The following is a 21,758-nucleotide window of genomic DNA, read 5'->3' as shown; positions in this document are numbered from 1 at the left end:
CTCAAAAAAAAAAAAAAAAAAAAAAAAAAAAAAAATGCCTGTGATTCTGATATCAATTCTGATTTCAGCATGGAGTATAAACAACAAATAGGCTTTATCCTTTTCTAAAAAAATGTATCTTTAAATATATTTTGTAGAGATGGGGTATTGCTGGGGTATTGCTGTGTTTCCCAGGTTGATCTTGAACTCCTGGGCTTAGTCGATCCTCCTGCCTCAACCTCCCAAAGTACTGGGATTACAGGCCTGAGCCATCACCTCCCAGCCTCAAATAGGCTTCAGAGTTAAATAGGATTGAATTTAAATATCATTGTGCCCTTTACTATCTGTCTGACCTTAAGTAAGTTACTTAACCTTGGCAAGCTGTTTCTTTATCTGTAAATCACTGACAATAGGATTTCCATTTTAACATTTTGAGAGATTTAAAGAGTAAATATATTTTAAAGGCTTAGCATGGTACTTAGCATGGTGTGGTCAGCAAAAGATGGTTTTTTTGTTTGTTTTTATGGCACAGAAATAATAGTAATGTCTGTTTTGCTTTTTGTTTTTCTGAGATGGAGATCTCACCTTGTCACCCAGGCTAGAGTGCAGTGATGTGATCACAGCTCACTGAAGCCTTGAACTCCTGGGCTCAAGTGATTTCCCTATCTCAGACTCCTAGGTAGCTGGGGATGACAGGCCTGCAACACCATATCTGGCTCATGTTTTTATTCTTTGTAAAGACAAGGTCTTGCTACGTTGCCCAAGCTGGTCTTGAACTACCAGCTTCAAGCCAGCCTCCCACCGTGGCTTCCCAAAGTGGTAGGATTAGAGGCACACGTGCTTGGCCTCTCCTGCTTTTTAACTGGTGACCTTGAACAAGTTAATTGGCTTTTCTGTGCCTCAGTTTTCTCATCTGTAGAAGAGGGAAAATAATTGTGCCTACTTCATAAGGTAACTGTGAGAATTAAATGAGTTCATATGCCAAGTACTTACACAAGTCCCTGACATATAGTGAAGCTCTGTGTATTATTTACCACGTGACATGCAACTAATACAAATTAAACTGCCCTCATAAGTTACTAAATTCTAAACTGCACTGCATACACATCTAAGCACAGTATCAATCCATCATAAAACAAAAGAAATAAGAGAACATTTACCTGTTGATAATGTTTTTCAACTTCTAGGATCCTATCATGTAGAATGTTGAAGAGACGCAAAGATTCCTCTCTTAGTCGATCCTCAAACTTTAACTGAATCAATTGTTTGAGGAACCCAAAATCCACCTGGAGGGATTTCATCATCTAAAAATGGAAAACAGTATCCTTAGCAAACTAATGCAGGAACAAAAACCAAATGCAGCATGTTGTCACTTAGTAAGTGGGAGCGAAAGAACTCATTATTTCAGATGAGAAGAACACACACCCTGCGCCTACTTGAGGGTGATGAGTGAGAGGAGGGGGAGGATTAGGGAAAATAACTAATGGGAACTCGGGTTAGCATCTGAGTGATGAAATAATCTGTACAACAAACCCCTGTGATGTGAGTTCACGTATGTAACAAATCTTCATATGTACCCCTGAACCTAAAAGTTAAAAAAAGAAATATAAACAATTAAAAAAATAAAAATGGAAAAATATACATTATTATAGAGAGCATATCTGTGTAAAAATTCCAGTGCATTCTCTGGTTCTGGACATACAAGCTGGGTTTCTGTTCAGAGGTCTGTCCTGATGTTTACGATGATTGTATGCACTGCAGAATTCCAGTAATTCCATCCTAGGTGGCCAGGCTTTCAAAGTGACGATTAATTTGCCAAACTAAGAAATACTGATGGAGTAAAAGACAAGAGTGTCTTAGCAGTTTCTTCTCACACAGAAGAAAATATCTGTGCTAATGTTGGCCTTCTGTCATATCTCAAAAGGTATAGTTCTCAAGATGTGGACTTCAGATCAGAAAAGATAGGCGAGAATCATCATTTGCTGAGACTCTACTAGCACAAGCATTTAAATACATAACCAGCATGTTGACTAAGAACCATTTGTAATACTCAAAACACAACGTATTTTTATCTACTTCCATCTATTTCAAACGTATTCACTAGGGCTCCCATCTGTAACCTTAACACTTTGGGAGGGTAAGGTGGGTGAATCAGTTGAGCCCAGGAGTTGGAAACCAGCCTGGGCAATATAGTGAGACTCCGTCTCTTCAAAAAATTAAAAGAAGGAAAAACAGAGATCTAAAAATAAATGTATTCTCTAGGTAATCTTCCCCTGCTCTGAATGCAAACTAGAAAATCCCATGACTTTTCTATTTATTCTTGGGAACAGAGTCTCACCATTACTACAAATACAGCCTCAGAGTAGCATTTAGAATATAACTACTGGGTAAGATGGCTCATGCCTGTAATCCCAGCACTTTGGGAGGCCAAAGTAGGCAGATTACCTGAAGTCAGGAATTTGAGACCAACCTGGCCGACATGATGAAACTCCATCTCCACTAAAAACACAGAAAATTAGCCAGGCATGGCAGTGCCCCTGTAATCCCAGCCACTTGGGAGCTTGAACCCAGGAGGTGGAGGTTGTAGTGAGCCAAAATGGCACCACTGCACTCCAGCCTGGGCAACAGAGCAAGACTCCCATCTCAAAAACAAACATATATATATATATATATATGCAGTTAAAATGCTGCCAACTTCATTCATAAGACTTTTCCCTGTACTCCAAGCTGAGGGTAATGAAAAAGAGTGTGATTTTCCCTTGAGCTCTCTCTTCTCACCTCCTCCCCAGCACCCGAGTGGCTGTATCTCCACCAGGAGATATATATGCTTGTATAAAAGGCAGCAGGGATAGAAGAACAAAGATGTTCCTACCTGGTGGGATGTTCCCACCTGCTGGGTGGCTTCCCTATGGTGCTACAGGGCAGGAGAACTAACTCCTCTTCTTCCCTTGGGCACTAATGTAGCTTCTCTAGAGATTCTGACTGCTGGGACCCTCTCCTCTGTAGATATATCTTGACCTAAGCAGATGCTTCTCTACTCTGAGTGGTCACTTGCTACTCCTTCCTCGGGTTCTATGAATCTGGAGTTCACCTCTTTCTTCTCCCTGCTGTTGGGAGGTCCTTCGTTCTTCCAGATCACTGTACTGGGCAGGACCCAAAATGACTCCACACTGGTTTTTTTTCTCTCTCTCAGGGCCACACATGGTTTACAGTAAACAATTACACAACCTTTACCCCAATAACTCTGGAAGTGCAGACTGATCCCAAACAAGCCATTCTGTCTTCTCATCACAGCCCCATTTAGTGTCCTCAAGCATGAATCAAGCACCAGTCTGTTGGGTCTTCTAATAGCAGCAAATACATTCAAGCGCCACTGAAGCCTGTCTTCCTAGCTTTGAGTTGAGGAGGAATGCTTGCGCTGTCCCTCTCCCATAAGAACCATGGCAATAGTTCTCTCTAAAGACGCTGCTTCAGCAGTTTTTTTCTCTACACTTCCTGACCTTCTTTATTGTCCTTGATCTGATTCAAAAGCTGAGTCACTCATCTACTGTGAAACTTTCCCCTTGCAAAATCTGCAAATGGTTTCTAACCCACAGTTAATTTGGAACTTGATGCCTGGTGTACTGGCATCCTGGGAAGAATTTCATTTTAGTGTCCTCAAAATATATAGGAGTTTTATTTTACAGGTGAGAATACCTTTGAGAAGTTAAGTGACAGTGTTTGGGTGGGGGTCCTGGAAGAGAAAAAAAAAAAAAATCAAAAGGGAGAACTCTAAAATCACTGCTAAAAACTTGGAACAAGCGGGGCACAGTGGCTTATGTGTGCAATCCCAGCACTTTGGGAAGCCAAGGAGGAAGGATCACTTGAAGCCAGCAGTTTAAGACCAACCTAAGCAATATAGTGAGACCTGTCTCTACAAAAAATTTAAAAAATAGCCCTGCATGGTGACGCGTATCCTGTAGTCCCAGCTACCTGGGAAGCTGAGGCTGAAGGATCACTTGAGCCTAGGAGTTTGGAGCTGCTGTGAGCTATGATTGTGCTACTGCCCTCCACCCTGGGCAACAGAGGGAGACCCTGTCTCATAAACAAACAAGCAAACAAAACAAAAACTACCTCGGAACAAATCTCTAGCTCATCCCTGAAAGATACATACATGGGGCAGACTGCAAATAGCCCAGCTAACAATAATAGAACAAAACCAAGATTTGGACTGCTAAAAAAAAAGATATAATTTTTTATTCTAATCCAAACATGTTAATTGTGTGCTAAAAAAAAAAAAAAATCTCAACAGCCTTTAGGAGAATATATCAAATCAGGGCATAACACCCACGCTGTCTACAATATAATCCAAATTACTGGATATACAAAAAACAGGAAAATTGTAATTCAGTCTCAAGAAAATAATGATGAAAACCAATTCCAATATTACCAAAATGTCAGAATTGCCAAACGAAGATTTTGGAGCAGTTATTATAACTATGCATGATAAAGAAAAATATGCTGCGATAAATGAAAAAAGAAAGTATCAACAAACAGAAAATTTTGATAAGGAAAACAAAATCCAGAGTTGAAAAATACAATATCTGAAATTAAAACTTCACTGAAAGAACTTAATAGAACAAAGATAGCAGAAAAAACTATGTGAACTTGAAGACGTGTCAAAAAGTAGAAAGAAAAAAGATTTTTAAAATTTTACAAAATAGACACGTTAGGGACTTGTGAGTTAATAATTAGAAGTCTAACATACAAGTAATTGGAATTGCAGAAGGAGAGGATAGAAAAAGTGGGGTAAAACAAATATTTGAAGATACATTTAGCAGCTCCAAGTCTCCCAAATCTGGTAAGACATGCAGATTGTAGATGCTTAATTTATTTATCCAAGCTGGATAAATACATCAAAACCACACCTAGGTACATAATAATCAAGCTGTCGAAAACCAAAGATTAAAAGAAAATGTTGAAAGCAGACAGAAAAGAAACAGCTACATACAGGGTAATAACATTCGGAATGACTAATAATGGTTATTTTCTTAGACACTATTAACGCCTGCAGAGCAATTGTAAAGTGAGGGAAAAAAACACAACTTGTCAACTCGGAATTCTATATTCAATGTAAAAACATTTTAAATAAAGAAAACAGAATTCAGTGCTAAATACCTACAGTAAAGAAAGTGTTTTGGGCTAAAGAGAAATAATATGGGCTGGAAAGCTAGATCTTCCGGAAAAAAATAAAGAGCAAAGGAAATGGTAAACATCTCAGTACATATAAAATATCAGCTTTTCCTCTTATTAGCTTAAAATTTATAGCACTATTTAAAGCAAACACTTTGAGTTTACTATGTATGTATAATAGATAAATACATATGATACCCATAGCATAAAAGACAGGGAGGGTGGTAAACAGTTGCAAGGTTATTGCATTTTACATGAAGTTGTACAATATTATTGCTAAGTACACTATAATCCTTGTTGAGCAAAGGATCAAAAGATCTTTAGAAATAATAAAAATTAAACTCAGAAGTACTGAGATATAGGAAAGAATGATGAGCAAAGAAACTGGTAAATGTGAGCAAATCTTAAAAAGCATTAATTGCATAAAACATTATGAATTGTTAACTGCAAAAATATTAGGAGAAAACAACTGAAATACTTGATAATAATCGTAGAAAAGACAGAAGGACATGATTAGAGATAAAGGTTCTACATTTCTTGTTTTGTTTAGTAGAAATTACAAATTCTAGTCAACTGTTGAATGTTCAAATTTGAGGATAATCATTAAAAGAATAAAGACAAAATAATTATTAGTAGAGGAGAGAAAAGAAACTAAAGAAAAGTTATCAATGGAAAGAAGGGAAGGAGAAAAAAGAGATATAGAAAAAAATAAAGAAAAATTTTAAAAGAAGTTGTCAGGAAAATACAAATTTATCAGTAGTCACAATATTAATAGAATAAAATACCTATTAAAAGAGATTATTAGATTGGATTTTTAAAAACTATATACAATTTATAGGCGATATGTATATATATACACACATATATATGTATATATACGTATATATACATACATATATATGTATATATATATGTGTGTATATGTATGTATATATATACACATATCACCTATAAATTGTATATCGTTTTTAATGTATATATATGTATATGTATATATATGTGTGTATATATACAGATCTGTATATATATACATATACATTACGTATATATATACAGATCTGTATATATACATACGTATACGTTACGTATATATGTACGTACGTATATACGTATATACATACGTATATATATACGTATATATATATATATATATATATATATATAAAAGATACAACACAGAAGTAATGTCAGTGTAGAAATGAGAAAGATTTACCAGGTAAACACTAGCCCAAAGAATGTTGATACAGAAATTAACATTGACCAAAACAGACAATATGGCAAAAGCCTTCATGTAGAAAATATATATAAATCCTACAATTAACAAATACAGATTGTTTTAAATTTCCTGGCCAGGCACGGTGGCTCACGCCTGTAATCCCAGCACTTTGGGAGGTCGAGGGGTGTGTATCACTAGGTCAGGAGTTTGAGACCAGCCTGGGCAACATGGTGAAACCCTGTCTCTACTTAACATACAAAAATTAGTCAGGGGTGGTGGTGCACACCTGTAATTCCAGCTAGTCAGGAGGCTGAGGTAGGAGAATTGCTTGAACCTGGGAGGCAGAGGTTGCGGTGAGCCAAGATTGCACCACTGCACTCCAGCTTGGGTGACAGAGCAAGACTCCATCTCAGAAACAAAAAAAACTACCAAATAATGTGTCTCACAAGGACTATGTTCTCCAACAATAAAGCACTGAATTTAAAAATCAGCCACATAAAAATACTCTAAAAAGCACGTTTGAAAATTTAATAACCTTCTTATTATGCAGATGAATAAATGAAATGAACAAATGAAAAATTTGAGTGTTTAAATTTAAATACTAATAAAAATATTGTATTTCAAAGTTTGTGGAAACTAAAAATGTAGTTAGTGGAAACTGTGTAGTTTTAAATGCCTATAAAAGAGAAGAAGAAAGCCTCAAAATCTACGATCTATAGGCGTTGGTAGCTGTCAGCCCAATCTTCAGTACCATGGTTCTTCCTTACTGATGGAACCATGACATTGTCCAGGGCAGCAACGTGCATAACTAAAATAACTTCTCTGCAGCTCCTTATAGTTCAAGGGGTCATGTGATACAGATACAGCCAATGAAACATAGAGCAAGGGTTTCTATGGAAAGTTTTTGCTTTCCTTAGACAGCTACCACTCATCCCTACTTCTCTCATATTCTCCTTCCTGTATGAAAAGCAGATGGAGGCTGGAAGGGGAGCAGCTATTTTGCTACTGTATCAGAACTAGGGCAACAAGAGCCAGGCACTAATAGTGGAGATGTGAGAAGATAAAATGAATGAACATCACACAGATCAGAGAGCCACTGCACTAACTCTGGATTCTCTAACTCTACACCTCTTGATATTTTATGAAGCCAAGCAGTTGTTTTTTTATAAACATAGAGCTATATGCTATCTTAATTGATACCCATATTCAACTCAAGAAATTAAAAAAAGAAAAACAAGTCAGGCACAGTGGCTCATACCTATAATCCTAGCACTTTTAGAGGCGAGGCAGGAGGATCGCTTAAGCTCAGAAGTTTGAGGCCAGCCTGGGCAACATAGTGAGACCCTACCTCTCCAACAAATTTTAAAAAATAGCCAGGTGTGGTGGCACATGCCTGTAGTTCCAGTTACTTAGGCGGCTGAGGCAGGAGGATCACTTGAGACCAGCAAGCCAAGGATGCAGTGAGCCATGACTCTGCCACTACACCCCACCCTGGGCAAGAGAGTGGACCTTGTCGCATGAAAAAACAAAACAAAACAACAAAAAAGGAAAAACAGAGTAAACACAAAGAAAGGAGAAGGAATTAAATAATAAATATGATAAAATAAATTTGTGAACTAGAAAATAAAGATACAATAGGTTTAATACACCCTAAAATTGGGTGTCTGAAAAAAAACTAATAAAATAGACAACTCTGCCAAGAGTCACTAAGAAAAAAGAAAGAAGATATGTAGACAATATTCAACATTTAAAAGGAATATAACTACAGATATGAGAAATACTTAAAAATAAGAGAATGCAATCAACATTATACCAATAATTTGAAGATTTAACAAAAATACTTTTGCAGCAAACCATAGCATCAAAACTGACCCAGAATATTTAAGACAACAGTAATACATACATAACAAAATAACAATAGTAATAAAAATAAGCATAGTTTTACATGCAAGTTTTAACAACTATTGAAGAAACAGATATTCCCAATCTTATGTGAACTATTCCAGAGAATAGACTAGGAAACATTTCTTATCTTATGAGGATACTGTGACCTTGGTACTAAGATTGAACAACAACAGTATAAGAAAAGAGTATTATAGGATATAGCCTGGACAACATAGCAAGACCCTATCTCTACCAAAACTTTAAAAATTAGCTGGGCAAGGTGGTGCACTCCTGTAATCCTGGCTAGTCAGGAGGCTGCAGTGGAAAAATTGCTTGTGTCCAGGAGTTCAAGGTCACAGTGAGTGATGATTTTCACTGTACTTCAGGGCAACAGAGCAAAACCCTGTCTAAAAAATAAAAAAAAAAAAAGGAAAGAAAAGAAAAGAAAAAATTACAGGGCAATCTCACTTAAAATAGATGAAAATAAATCCTCAATAAAATAGTAGCAAATAATGCAGAAATGCAAAAAGAAATATTATGATCCAGTTGGGTTTATTTCAGGAAGTCAAGGATGGTTTACTATTCAAAAACCAAATTTTACCACATCATCAGATAAAGGAGAAAAGCCATATGACTGCACGATCATCTCAATAAGTCCATGAAAAGTATTCAAAACCAGTCATTCATAATTTTAAAAAAGGGCTTTATTAATTAGAAATAGATGACATCCTTAAGCTGATTTAAAATTTGAATCAGATTTTGGTTCAGCTGTAACAAAAAATCCAAGTAGCCAGGTGTGGTTGGGAATAGCCCGTATTGCCAACACTTTGGGAGGCCAAGGCAGCAGGATCACTCAAGGCCAGGGGTTTGGGACCAGCCTGGGCAACATATTAAGACCCTGTCTCTACAAAAGAAAAAAAAAAAAATTAGCCAGCTGTGGTGGTATACACCTGTAGTCCCAGTTACTAAGTAGGCTGAGGTAGGAGGATCACTCAAGCCCAGGAAGTCGAGGCTGTTGCCACCTATGATACCGTCACTACACTCCAGCCTAGGCGACAGACTGAGACCCTGCCTCAAAAAAAAAAAAAAAAAAAAATCTAAATAACAGAAGCATAAATGAGAAATTAAGTTAATTTATCTCCCTAGAAAGCTACCTAGGCAATCAATGGATAAAATGATCTAAGATTCTTCCATCTTATGACTCTTCTGAAAACTATTTCAGCTTCATGGTCCAAATGGTAGAACCCATGCTCTAGCCAAAGAAGTAAGGAAAGGAAGGAAACGGAAGGAAGGAAGGAAGGAGGGAGGGAGGGAGGGAGGGAGGGAGGGAGGGAGGGAAGGAAGGAAGGAAGGAAGGAAGGGAGGGAGGGAGGGAGGGAGGGAGGGAAGGAGAGGGAGGGAGGGAGGGAGGGAAGGAGAGGGAGGGAGAGAGGGAAGGGGCAGGGAGGGAAGGAGGAGTGAGAGGAGAAGTGACAGAGGGTGCATGTGAACTGTCTCAAAGAAGGTTCCCCAGAGCTGCCACAGACCTTGTCCATCTGACCAGAACATGGTCATTTGGACACACTTAGTTACAAAATAATAAAATTATAAAATGCTTCTGAAAGTATAAAAGGAGACAATAAATTGGCAAATATGTAGGAAAGAGGCATCCTCAAAAGTTACTAGCAGGAGTGTAAATTGGTACAATCCCTATGCAGGGCAATTTGGCAATATCCTTCAAAACGACTAATGCATACATCCTCTGACTCAGAAATTCCACTTTTAAGAATTTACATCACAGATTTACTGGCATATGAGTATGTGCTGTGCAGGATTATTCATCACAGTAAAATATTAGAAATGACCAAAATGTCCATCAATATGGAAAGCTAAATATATGATGTATATTTTGTGATGTAATATACTTGTGAAATAAATAAGAAAACTCTTTTATGTGTCAATATGGAACAACTTCCAAATGTCAAAATAAAATCAAGGTAGACAAGAGTATTTATAGTGGGATGCTACCTCATGTGACAGCTTTATTGATTAGAGTTTTTAATAATAACTCTTGATCTCCAATATACATGCAATACTATATTTCTTTACAATAAAAAAAGATCCAGCCAGGCAAGATGGCTCATGCTTGTGATCCCAGTACTTTGGGAGGCTGAGGTGGGTGGATTGCTTGGGCCCAGGAGTTCAAGACCAGCCTGAAAAACGTGGCAAAATCCCACCTCTACAAAAAATACAAAACAATTAGCTGGGTGCATCTGTAGTCCCAGATACTTGTGAGGCTGAAGTGGGAGGATCACCTGAGCCTTGGAGGTGGAAGCTGCAGTGAGCTATGACCACACCTCTGCACTCCACCCTAGGTGACAGAGTAAGACACTGTCTCAAAAAAAAAAAAAAAAATCAAAATATAACAAAATGTTAACATTTGACAAAGTTGGATGATGGGTTACACAGTTATTCATTATATCATTCTCTACATTTATCTATATGCAAAAATGTTTGATAATTTTTAAAGTATCATAAATAGAAAATGTTCACAGATTTCAAAAGAATTCCAAAGTATCAAAATACTTTACTAAACAAATTAACATATGTAAGCATGACATAAATATAAGTAGTAGCCCATATTAATAATTTTTAAAGCACAACTATTATTCAGCTGTTGCTCAATGATGCTAATATTTTAAAAATCTTAATTTCCTTCTGTCTATGGAAGAAACAGGAAGGCAATTAATGCCAAAAATTATCTCAGAAGTTTCAAATTAAATTCAGATTTACCTGCTCTAACTTTTTTGTAGATGAACTCAACTCTTTTATTGACAATATTTCACTGGAATCGGTTTGAGTAGCATGGTCTGTGTTGAAAAAGCCAATCTTTAAATCATCTGAAATATTAAGTCTGAAAACAAAAGAAATTAAATGTGCTTTATGTCATAGGTATTTTCGCAGAAATAGATGTTAGCGTGTACTCTTTTTTTGCGTAAATCATATCATATTTTAAGCATTCTAAGAGGTTAGTGAGGTGAGGAAAACTCTGAATTAGCTCTGGAGCTAAGGAGGATAATGAGATTCTCCAATTCCCTGGACTGGGGCATACTGCTCTACTGATACTCATCTGATTTCCACTTTTCTAAGACATGATCAATTTATATACCTGCTTTTAATATCTTCTGTACTGTTATTGCCTGTGCTACTGCTGGAAATAATTCTAGATTATTTATGGGCCTATTTAGCAGAAACCCTTTAAGACAGTGGTTCTCAAAGTATGGTTTGAGGACCCCTGGGGTTCTGGGATATTCTTTTAGCATATCAATGAGATCAATCTAATTTTATAATAATATTAAGATTTTATTTGTCTTTTTTACTGTCATTTGCTCACAAATATTCAGTGGAGTTTTCCAGAGGCTATAGATTACACAGAAGCAGCTATGAGAATTGAGCTCTCTTCCATTTAGCCAGGCATGGAAAAGCTTTGCAAAAATGTAACACAGTGACACTCTTCCCATGAAAGGTTTTGTTTTAAAACAACACAGTTTAAAGGTTTTGTTTCAAAACAACACAGTTAGTTTTTCTTTAAAGTAGTCTATTTCCAGCTACTCAAGAGGCTGAGGCAGGAGGATTGTTTGAGCCCAGAAGGTTGAGGCTGCAGTGAGCTTTGAACGTACCACCACACTCCAGCCTAGGCAACAGAGAAAGAACCTGTCTCAGAAAAAAAACAAAATAAATGAAACATGGTATTTATATCAACACACACCTGGTTTATCCTTATTTTAAATGAATCAATTTAAATATATTTTAATTTTCTCCTTTTAAATTTCCAATCTGGCAACTATCAATAGATAGAACCAATATAAACTAAAGCTCTCTGAGGGCGCTGATAATTTTTCAGAATACAGAGAGGTCTTGAAATCAAAATGTTTGAGAATTGCTTCTTTTAAGATGATCACACCACCCTCCTATATTTGATTTTCAAACACTATTCCTAAAAAATCCGAATAAGCCAGGAGCAAGTGTTTGCAACTAATACAGATTTCTAATGACAGGCATCTCAAACAGTATTAAAAAGGCAATTTTCGGATGCACTCTGTCAATTTGATTAAACTTACCACAACTGTTTCTAAAATGTCAGCTAAATAAGAGAACCACAAAAGCCCAAGTAGAATTATCAGACTTCTCAGTGTAGGTGCCAAAGGCAGAATGTCTGTTTCTATCCTGCCTCTTCTGCCGACAAGAGCAGACCCCAATGTGGGGCAGCCCATGGCAACTCCCCTCTTCTTGCATGCGGGCCGAGCCTCAGATTTGTTCCCCACAGAACTCAGATGAAGTTGACCATATCCCCAGTGCCAAGTGTAACTCCAAGCTAGGCTAAGCCCATGAGTTATCCCACTCTCCTTGGCAGTCGATGTCCAGGGATGGGTGTAGAACTCAGGTCTGAAGAGGGAGACTTTAGGAGGGATCAGCTGGAGGCTAGTAAGAAATCTTTCTACACTCCTATAAAGGGGGTGCCAGAGGAGAGGCTTCTTCCTTGACTCTGGACTTTGCCAAGGGTGGAAGTGATGCCAAGAACTAGCACAATCACTCGGTGACCACAAGAGGGGCCGGCCAGGGCATAGATGTCAAAAAAGATAGAAATAGTTTGGCCATGGTGACTCATGCCTATAATCCCAGCACTTTGGGAGGCTGAGGCAGGAAGAGCACTTGAAGTCAGAAGTTTGAGATCAGCCTGGCCAATATGGTGAAACCCCGTGTCTATTAAAAATACAAAAATTAGCTGGGTATGGTGACACATGCCTATAATCCCAGCTAGTCGGGAGGCTGAGACATGAGAATCACTAGAACCCAAGGGGCAGAGGCTGCAGTGAGCTGAGATCACACCACTGCACTCCAGCCTTGGTGACACAGAAAGACTCTGTCTGAAAAACAAAGATGGAAATAAATTTGACTGATGACTTTGCTCAGCCATTGACTCAACAAGTTCTGAAACCTGTCACACCTCGAATCTTCCAGTAATGCCACAGAATAAGTGCACCAATTGTTGGCAGTTTCTGTCAACTGTAGCTGAAAATATCCTCACTGATACTCTCGCTTTGTGACATGAGATAAATTGCTAAACCTTTCTGTGCCTTAGTTTCCTCTTAAAGAAAATAATAGTCCCCATTTCATAGAGTTACTGTGAGAATTTAGTGTGTTAATACTTAGAAGTACTTTGAATAATTCTTGATACACAGTAAGTCCTCAAGAAATGTTACCCATTATTGGTGCTGCAGTGGTGGTTTCTACTGTCAGTACTATGCTCTGAAATGTCACAGTTTTTTCATTGTATTTGGAAAAAACCAAGTTTTTTATATGATAGTTTTTTATATATTTAATTCACATTAAATGGCCTTTCTTAGTTGGGCAGCTGCTAAAGAGTTAGCAGGATGTTCAGGAACTTGGAAGGAACAGATTGACAGATGGGTGTCAAGAGTGTCTGGGAAGAGTTCTGTGGATGAGCCTTTGAAAATGGGCACAGACAGTAAACGTGTTTATGTGGCATCTGAATGCTCACCCAAGGGAATCCACTGCAGAGAAAGCAGTTAAATAATTAGGCAATGACCCTTGAACAAAACGGCCATGGTGTCGGGGATCAAGTTAAACAATGTGGTTTTCCCCTTACCAAGGCTGGCTTGGATACCACAGGTGCTGAGTGCCTAACTAGTCAACAGCAGAGATTAAGACTGAGGTCCCAATATGGCAGCATGAACCAGGGGGAACTGCCAGCCACCTAGCGACAGGTTCATAGCACTGAATCTCGTCCAGCATCCTCACTGGAATACACGTTTCTTTTGGATGTGGATTTGCATTCCCTGACTCGACTGTACCGACCAGAACCTCTAGGCATGAACTTACAGAACACCTTCTGTTCTATAAGTTCACAGTATTCTCACAGCATCAGCTCCCATCAAGAACTTCATTTCACAGCAAAGGACAGGCAACAATGGACTCATGTCCATGGAATTCAGTGATCTTATTATATAACCCATCACCCAGAAGCAGCTGACCTAATAGAAAGGTCAAATAACTTACTGAAGATTCATTTAAGGCCAGGTACAGTGATTCTTGTCCCAGCACTTTGGGAGGCGGAGGTGGGGAGATCACTTGAGCCTAGGAGTTTAAGCCTGGGCAACATAGTAAGACCCTGTCTCTACAAAAAAAAACAACAATGAAATTATCTGGGCATGGTGGCACACACCTGAACAGCCAGCAACATTCAGAAGAAGCAATTCCATGAAAGAATGTTGTTCTGTGTCACAGGATGCAGCATATGCTTTTAAACAGTATATGGTGCCATCTCTCTTACAGCCATATGCCCAAGAATCAAGAGGTGCCTCTCATTCTTATACCAAAATTATAGCTTCCTGTTTCTACAACTTTAGGATCTGCTGATTTGGAAGTCTTAGTTCCCAAGGGAAGAATGTTTCCACCAGAAAACGTGACAGAAATTCTATTGAATTAGATGACACTGATGACCAGTCACTTTGTGGTCCTTACGGTGCTGAAACAAAGGCAGAAAAGGGGGTCACTCTGCTGGGTAAGTGATCAATTCTGAATACTGAGGGGCAATTGGGTTGCTGGTGCACAACGGAGTCAAGGAGAACTCTGTTTGGAACCCAGAGGATTCCTTGGGGCGCCTCTTAGGGTTTCTATGCCCAGTAGTAAAGAAAAATGGAAAAAATGCAGCACTTCCCTGCCCCCAAAAAAGAAAGCAAAACTTTTAGGAACTCAGGACTTCCAAGAATGAAGATTTGGATCTCAAAACCAGGTAAAGGAATTTGACCTGTCTGTACCTTTCAGCAAGTTTCTCAGCCACTGGGCAAGCCATCCCTGCAGACCAGCAGTTGTCACACCCTCTGGCAAGTTTCTCTGCCACCACGCTGTCTCCGAAGAGGTCTTGTCCGAATCTCAGCCTTTGAGGGTGGGTCTTCTAATTCCTTTGTTCCTGCCCTGTTTCCTCTTCCTCAGACCCGGAGGTCATAGCTGCTTTTCGCATTTGCTATCACTGTGTTGCTTAGAGTCTTCTTTCACCACCTTACTGCCTCTTTCTAGTTAAAAATCCTTCTTAATATTTAATAAAGAACAGAAAATAGTCCCTGTTCAAATTACTGTTGAAGTTTCTGCCTTCTGTCTGGACACTGAGTGCTACATCAATATAGTAAATATAAATAGCCACAGGAACTAACTCTGTTTGTGTATAGTCTACACTGCTGCACATTTAACAGGCCTCAATATTCATCTTTCCAGGCTAGAAATGCAATCCTTTACCCTACCCAGTGCTAAGCAGCTCCTTTTTACTATTCAGCAACATTTTTCATTAAGCATGAACACGTATGTTCTTTTCTTCCTTCTCATTTCAAGCAAAAGACTTATTGTGGGTGGTAGGCCTATGGAGTGTGAATAGTTTTTATCAATACATGTTTTTTTCAGGATATGATTTAGAAATTGAAATTATGTTTTAAGTTATTCCTTCTGGTGCCATAATATTACAATAATACTATATGATATTTTAAAATCAGGTCCAGGCTGGTTACGGTGGCTAACACCTGCACTTTGGGAAGCTGAGGCAGGCAGACTGCTTGAGCTTAGGAGTTTGAGACCAGCCTGGGCAGCATGGTGAAACCCCGTCTCTACAAAAATACAAAATACATATTATTAGCTGGGCATGGTAACACACACCTGTGACCCCAGCTAGTTAAGAGGCTGAAGTGAGGATCCCTTGAGCCCAGGAGTTAGAGGTTGCAGTGAGCCGTGGCTGTGACCGTGCCACTGTACTCCAGCCTGGGCGAAAGAGGGGGAGACTCTGTCTTAAAAAAATTATAATAAAATAAAGCCAGGCATGGTGGCTCATGCCTGTAATCCTAGCACTTTGGGAGGCTGACATGGGCAGATCATGAGGTCAGAAGATCGAGACCATCCTGGCTAACACAGTGAAATCCTGTTTCTACTAAAAATACAAAAAAAAATAAAATAAAATAAGATAACTGGGCATGTGGCATGCACCTGTAATCCCAGCTACTCAGGAGGAGAATTGCTTGAACCGAGGAGATGGAGGTTGCAGTGAGCTGAGATAGCACCATTGCACTCCAGCCTGGCTGACAGAGTGAGACTCCTTTTCAAAATAAATAAATAAACAAAAATAAATCAGTAAATAAAATCAGATCCAATCATTCTATAGATACCTCCTCCAGAGTGTCTAAGAATATTATTAGTACACACCTATTGAGTGCCTAACTTGTCCCATGCACTCAAGATACATATATTAAATCTGCATTCTCCCATCCCATAATCCTTCCAATGATCTTAGAAGAGAGATGCTAATTTTTTTTTGTTTTGTTTTGAAGATGTGAAAACTGAGGTTCAATGAAAGTAAATAACTCATCTAAAATCATAAGCCGGAAGTGGCAGATTCTTCTTCTAAATCCCTGATGAGGACAAGCCCATGACTCTACTGTTTCACCAGTTCTAACTTTTTATGTGACTGATTCAAAAAGATCCAGCTCATTCAGAATCTAAGTGAAAGAGGAAGATGTATTATTTGATGTCCCTTCAAATTCCAAACGTCTCTAATTTTGCTAACAACTCCGATGCTTAGAATGGAAATCCACATCACAACAAATTAGCTAAGTGGTTCCTACACAGTCTTTATTTATAGTCTCAGCAATTCTATTTCTGAATAATAAGTTGGTTGTTATGCATAAAACAGAGTTTTGGGAATATAATTACGCTTTTTAAAATAAATTAGATACAAAATTAACATCCTAATTTATTTTGGAAAACAGACCTACGAAAATGTGTTAATAAAATGCAATGACTCTTCTCACTGAATCCTAGAATTGTCCATCCTACCAATGCTTATAATAAATCAGTCAGTGAAGATAGCATTAGGTGTGCTAAACTTTCACTGTGGCATACTTCTCAGTGCTAAATAAGAATACTGCTTCCTTTCTGCTTCCTTTTATTCCTCTTCAACGAACACAGAACTTTGATGTGCCTCATGGCTCATAAACTTCTCTAACTACACTCATTTCCTATCTGATGTCATCAAGACTCTCAGCTTAAGACACCATCTTTGTGCTCATCATTTCCAAACTGATATAGCCAAGCTGAACCTCTCAACTTCAGACTCATATAATCAGCTACCTACTTAATAGCCTAAATGGATGCCTAACAGTCACTGCTGACATAGCATGACCAAAAGTAAGCTTATGGTCATTCCCTTCAGACCTGTTCATCTCATTATCTTCCCCATCTGCGTTAATGGCAATTCCATTCTACCTGTTCATCAAGTCTCTCTGCACCCCCAACCGCCGCTGCCCCACGGTCATCTTCCACAAAGAATACTGTAATAGTCTCCTGTTTCCTCGCTTCTGCCCTTGTCCTCATTTTAGTCTATTACCAAAGCGGCAGAGTTATCCCATTGAAGGATAAATCAAATCCTATCACTCCTCTATACCGATCCCTTCATGACCCCATCTCAAAGTAAAAGCTGAAGTCCTTATGGTGGTCTAAAGTCCCTCACACACTCCAGGCACCCACCCCCTTCCCTCTGACTTCATCTCCACTACTCTCCCTCTCTCTGCTCCAGCCACCCTGGCCTCCTTGCGATTCCTAGAACATCCAGGTACCATCTTTCTACTCAGTGCTCTCTCTGCCTCGAACACCTGGTACCCTGAGAGATCCTTAGAGCTCCCACATTAAGCCTTCAAGTCTTCACCCCAATGTCATTTTCTCAGTGAAGGCTTTCCTGATCACAATATCTAAAATCTGCAGTCCAGGGCAGGTGTGGTGGCTCATTCTTGTAATCCCAGCACTTTGGGAGGCCGAGGCTGGAGGACTGCTTGAGCTCAGGAGTTTGAGACCAGCCTGGGCAACACAGGAAGAACAGGCATTTAAAACAAAAAAACAAAAGCCAGTCACACTGGCATATGCCTGTTGTTTCAGCTACTCAGAAGGCTGAGGTGGAGGAATCGCTTGACTCCAGGAGTTCAAAGCTGCACTGAGCAATGACTGTTCCACTACACTCTAGCCCAGGTGACAGCATGAGACCCTGACTCTAAAAATAAAAATTAAAAAATTAAATCACAACTCCCTCCCTACTTGGTCCTCCCCACACACACACCCATACCCCTCTTCTCTCTCCCTATGCTAAATCTCTTATCACTAACCACTACCTAACTTATTATATAGTTTATTTGTTTATCTAGTTCATCACTGGTTCCTGACTAGGATGCAAACTCCGCAAAGGCAGGGCTTTCATCTGCTTTGTAGACCACTGCTCCTCCATGCATTATCCTGGCATGCTCAGGCCTCAGATGCCAGGATTTTGGTCAACACCCGGGCCTCTCTCATTCACACCCAGGCACCAGCTCAGTCACCCTAGCACTCTGGGTGAAGAGGAATGAATATAGGATCAGTGGTTCTTTTGTTCAGTCAATGAGCACCTGGCACCATCAGTCTGCCCTTGAGCCCAGCAGGTGCATTTTTTTGGGGAGCTACCCCACCATGGAATGCCAAGGAGTCCAGGGCAGGATACCATTCCTATCGGCAAACACTAGACCAGGGTAGACACTGTGTGCCTCTGGTGTTTGCCACGTGCTGCCTCTAACAGGTGCCATTCACAACCACCACTAGACTGACCCATTTTAAGAAACGTACCCATTGAATACCGTGAAACTGGGGAGGCCGAGGCCAGGAGCACTGCCTCACTGGGTCAGTCCCACTGCTGGGCTAGGACACCTGTGGTCCTTTCTTCTCACCCTGGAGCTGCATCTGTGTGAGGGGCTTGCCCCTAAGCCAGCCCACCTGACACCATGAGGCCCCTGCCTTAAACAACTCTAAGTTCTCCCATAGCAACTAAGCTAGTTCTGGCTACCTATTGATTTGAAAAGGTTTTTAGAAAGAAATTTGCATTTTCCCAGGAACATCAGCGCTACATTATCCAAACAAACAACAAAACTAGAACACAAGGGGCAAAGGATTACGAAAGGGAAGGGCTATAAACAAGGACCAAGGAATAGCAAATAATGACTTTAACAGACACTTCCATGATTCTGCGTGGTCTGTGTGTTTGTGTCTCCTGAAAATTCAGGTTGAAATCCTAACCCCCAAGATGACAATACTAGCAGCTGTGGACTCTGGAGGTGATTAGGTCATGAAAGTGGAGCCCTATAAATGGGATAAGTGCCCTTCTAAAAGTAGGGTGGGAGCAGGTGTGGGGATAGTGGAACACGCCCTTGCCCTTCCGCCATATGATGACACAGCCAGGAGGTACTGTATGTACAGAAGGGACTCTCATCAGACTCGGAATCTGCAGGGGGCTTCCCAGCCTCCAGAACTGGGAGAAACAAATTCCTGTTGCTCATAAGCCACCCCGCCTATGCTGTTTTGTTACAGCAGCCCAAGGGGACTAAGACGGGTACTGTGCCCTAGATTAGCTCATTTAATATTCACTAGGATCTATGAAACAGGCACTGGGTGATTTCCTGTTGAGGAAAGTGAGGCACAGAGAGGTCAGTAGCCTAATTCACAGCCCTGTGAGAGATTGGCCAAGATTCGTAACCTGGGCAGTCTGGCTCCAGAGTCCGTGCTCTTAGTGAAAACTGCAGCTCTTTTCGGACAGTGGTTCCCTCGAAAAACAAAAAAACTGAAGCCCAGAGGCTGGAGCCAAGGGCCCGGAAAGGCAAGGAGCTAGGGCTGGCGCGCAAGGGCTGGGGGCGGACCGGCGGGGGCTGCCTCTCCTGCGGGTCACCTGGGGTTGAACTGGAATTGTTCAATAGCGGCCTCGAGGCCCTGGAGGATCTTCCGGCACTCCTCGGTCTCAGGCGTGTCGCCCCAGCTCGCCATCGCTGCTCGAGACGCGCGCCCCCTGCAGAGCCGCGCCCTAGCCTGAGTCGAGTCCGGAACCCAGCGTCCGTTGCTATGGAGACTCCCGGGGAACCAGCGAAACAAGGGAATCCGTGGGCAGGGCCCGAGCAACGAGGGTGGGTGGAGGGGGGTGGGGAGGAAGTAGGGAGAAGGGGGAAGGAGAGGGGGAGGAGGGGGTAGGGAGGAGGTTGGGAAGAGGGCAGGGTGGGGGATGCGGAGGGAGAGAGGGAGGCGAAGGGGAGAGAGAAAGGAAAGAGGGGAGGTGTGGAGGGAAGGAAGAGGGGGAAGGAGTAAGGGGTGGAGGAAGAGATGGGGAGGGAGCACGAGCAGGAGGAGGGGTTGGGAAGTGGCGAGGGGGTGGGGCGCGCTCCGGAGCCACCTCGCCTCCCTTCCACGGTCCCGTCTGCCTCAAGGCTTCCCCACAAGGCGCCCACAGCCCGGAGGCGGCTGTGAGGTCCCAAAGGAAGCCTGCACCCCTGCAAATAACCCTTCAGCCTCCCGCCACGTCCCGGACCCCGCTCGCTTCCTCCTCTCCCCAGGCCCTGAGCTCAGCCTACCTCGCGGACCTGCGCGTTTGCCGGGGCTTGGATTCCCGAGCTTCTCACTTCCTCTGCGCGCCTCAGACCCGCAGCTCGGGGGCCTTGGCTTTCATGGCCTCCCAGCGCGTGCCACAGGTCCCCCTCAGGGAGGAGGAAAAACTGAACCCATCTAATAACTGCTCATGACAGAATGAGCCCAGTGATCCCGGAGCAAGGCCATCGTAAGAGGAGAGCAGGGGGCCTAATAAACGGCCCCCACCTGCCACAAACATAGGCGTTCCCGGCCAAAGTATTTCCTTGCAGAGATTAAACAGATTCCTATTGAATAAGGTCAGAATATAAACCGTTAGGTCTTAAACTATGCCGTCTAGTGTGGAATTCAATTTTACTGAGTTTTTACAGTAATAAGAGAACTTGAGAGTGAGACTGTTGTCATCTTTTGTTTTAAATTACGTATTACCCGTCGTCAACCGATAGGAGACACCTTTTCTAATATCAATATGTCATTGCCATTGTTTTTCTGTAAACACTGGCTAAATTTCTTTTAAAAATGTCATTGGTTTAGAACTGTCTATACTACATCTGCATTTCAATATATTATTTATAGAAAAATAATTTTTTTCTTCTTTTTTTTGGAGACAGAGTCTCGCTCTGTCGTCCAGTGGCGCCATCTTGGGATCTCGGCTTATTGCAACCTCTGCCTTCGGGGTTCAAGCAATTCTCCTGCCTCAGCCTCTCGAGTAGCTGGAACTAAAGGCACCTGCTGCCAGCCTGGCTAATTTTTTTTCCCCATTTGTTTATTTTATTGCATTTTAGGTTTTGGGGTACATGTGAAGAACATGCAAGATCGTTGCGTAGGTACACACGTGGCAGTGTGATTTGCTGCCTTCCTCCCCATCACCTATATCTGGCATCTCTCCCCTTGCTATCTCTCCCCAGCTCCCCACCCCCCACCGTCCCTCCCCTATTTCCCCCCAACTGACCCCAGTGTGTAGTGCTCCCCTCCCTGTGTCCATGTGTTCTCATTGCTCAACACCCTGGCTAATTTTTTAAATCTATTTTCAGTACAGTAT

At 40.9% G+C, this 21,758-nt stretch overlaps 1 protein-coding gene across 3 annotated transcripts in view; it reads right to left on the bottom strand.

Moving 5' to 3' along the window:
- CUNH10orf67 (chromosome unknown C10orf67 homolog) overlaps window positions 1-20,185 on the bottom strand; it is a 90,545-nt gene extending 70,360 nt beyond the window's left edge. For 2 of the 3 annotated variants that reach the window (XR_001827276.2, XM_017535566.2), the window contains exons 1-3: window positions 20,031-20,185; window positions 11,024-11,144; window positions 1,140-1,283 (exon numbers count right to left, since the gene is read on the bottom strand). Coding sequence is in view for 2 of the 3 variants with exons in the window: in XM_017535566.2 (XP_017391055.2) it covers window positions 1,140-1,283; window positions 11,024-11,144; window positions 20,031-20,125 (360 nt within the window). In the remaining variant the exon portion in view is untranslated. The remainder of the gene's footprint in view (window positions 1-1,139; window positions 1,284-11,023; window positions 11,145-20,030) is intronic. The other variant, XM_017535569.2, reaches the window with a different exon arrangement.
- Window positions 20,186-21,758: the final 1,573 nt, after the last annotated feature.

The sequence above is a fragment of the Cebus imitator genome, unplaced genomic scaffold (assembly GCF_001604975.1).
Source record: "Cebus imitator isolate Cc_AM_T3 unplaced genomic scaffold, Cebus_imitator-1.0 Scaffold92, whole genome shotgun sequence".
Lineage (NCBI taxonomy): Eukaryota > Metazoa > Chordata > Mammalia > Primates > Cebidae > Cebus > Cebus imitator.
The sequence above is the reverse complement of the archived record's forward strand: the minus strand, read 5'-3'. Positions and strand labels throughout refer to the sequence as shown.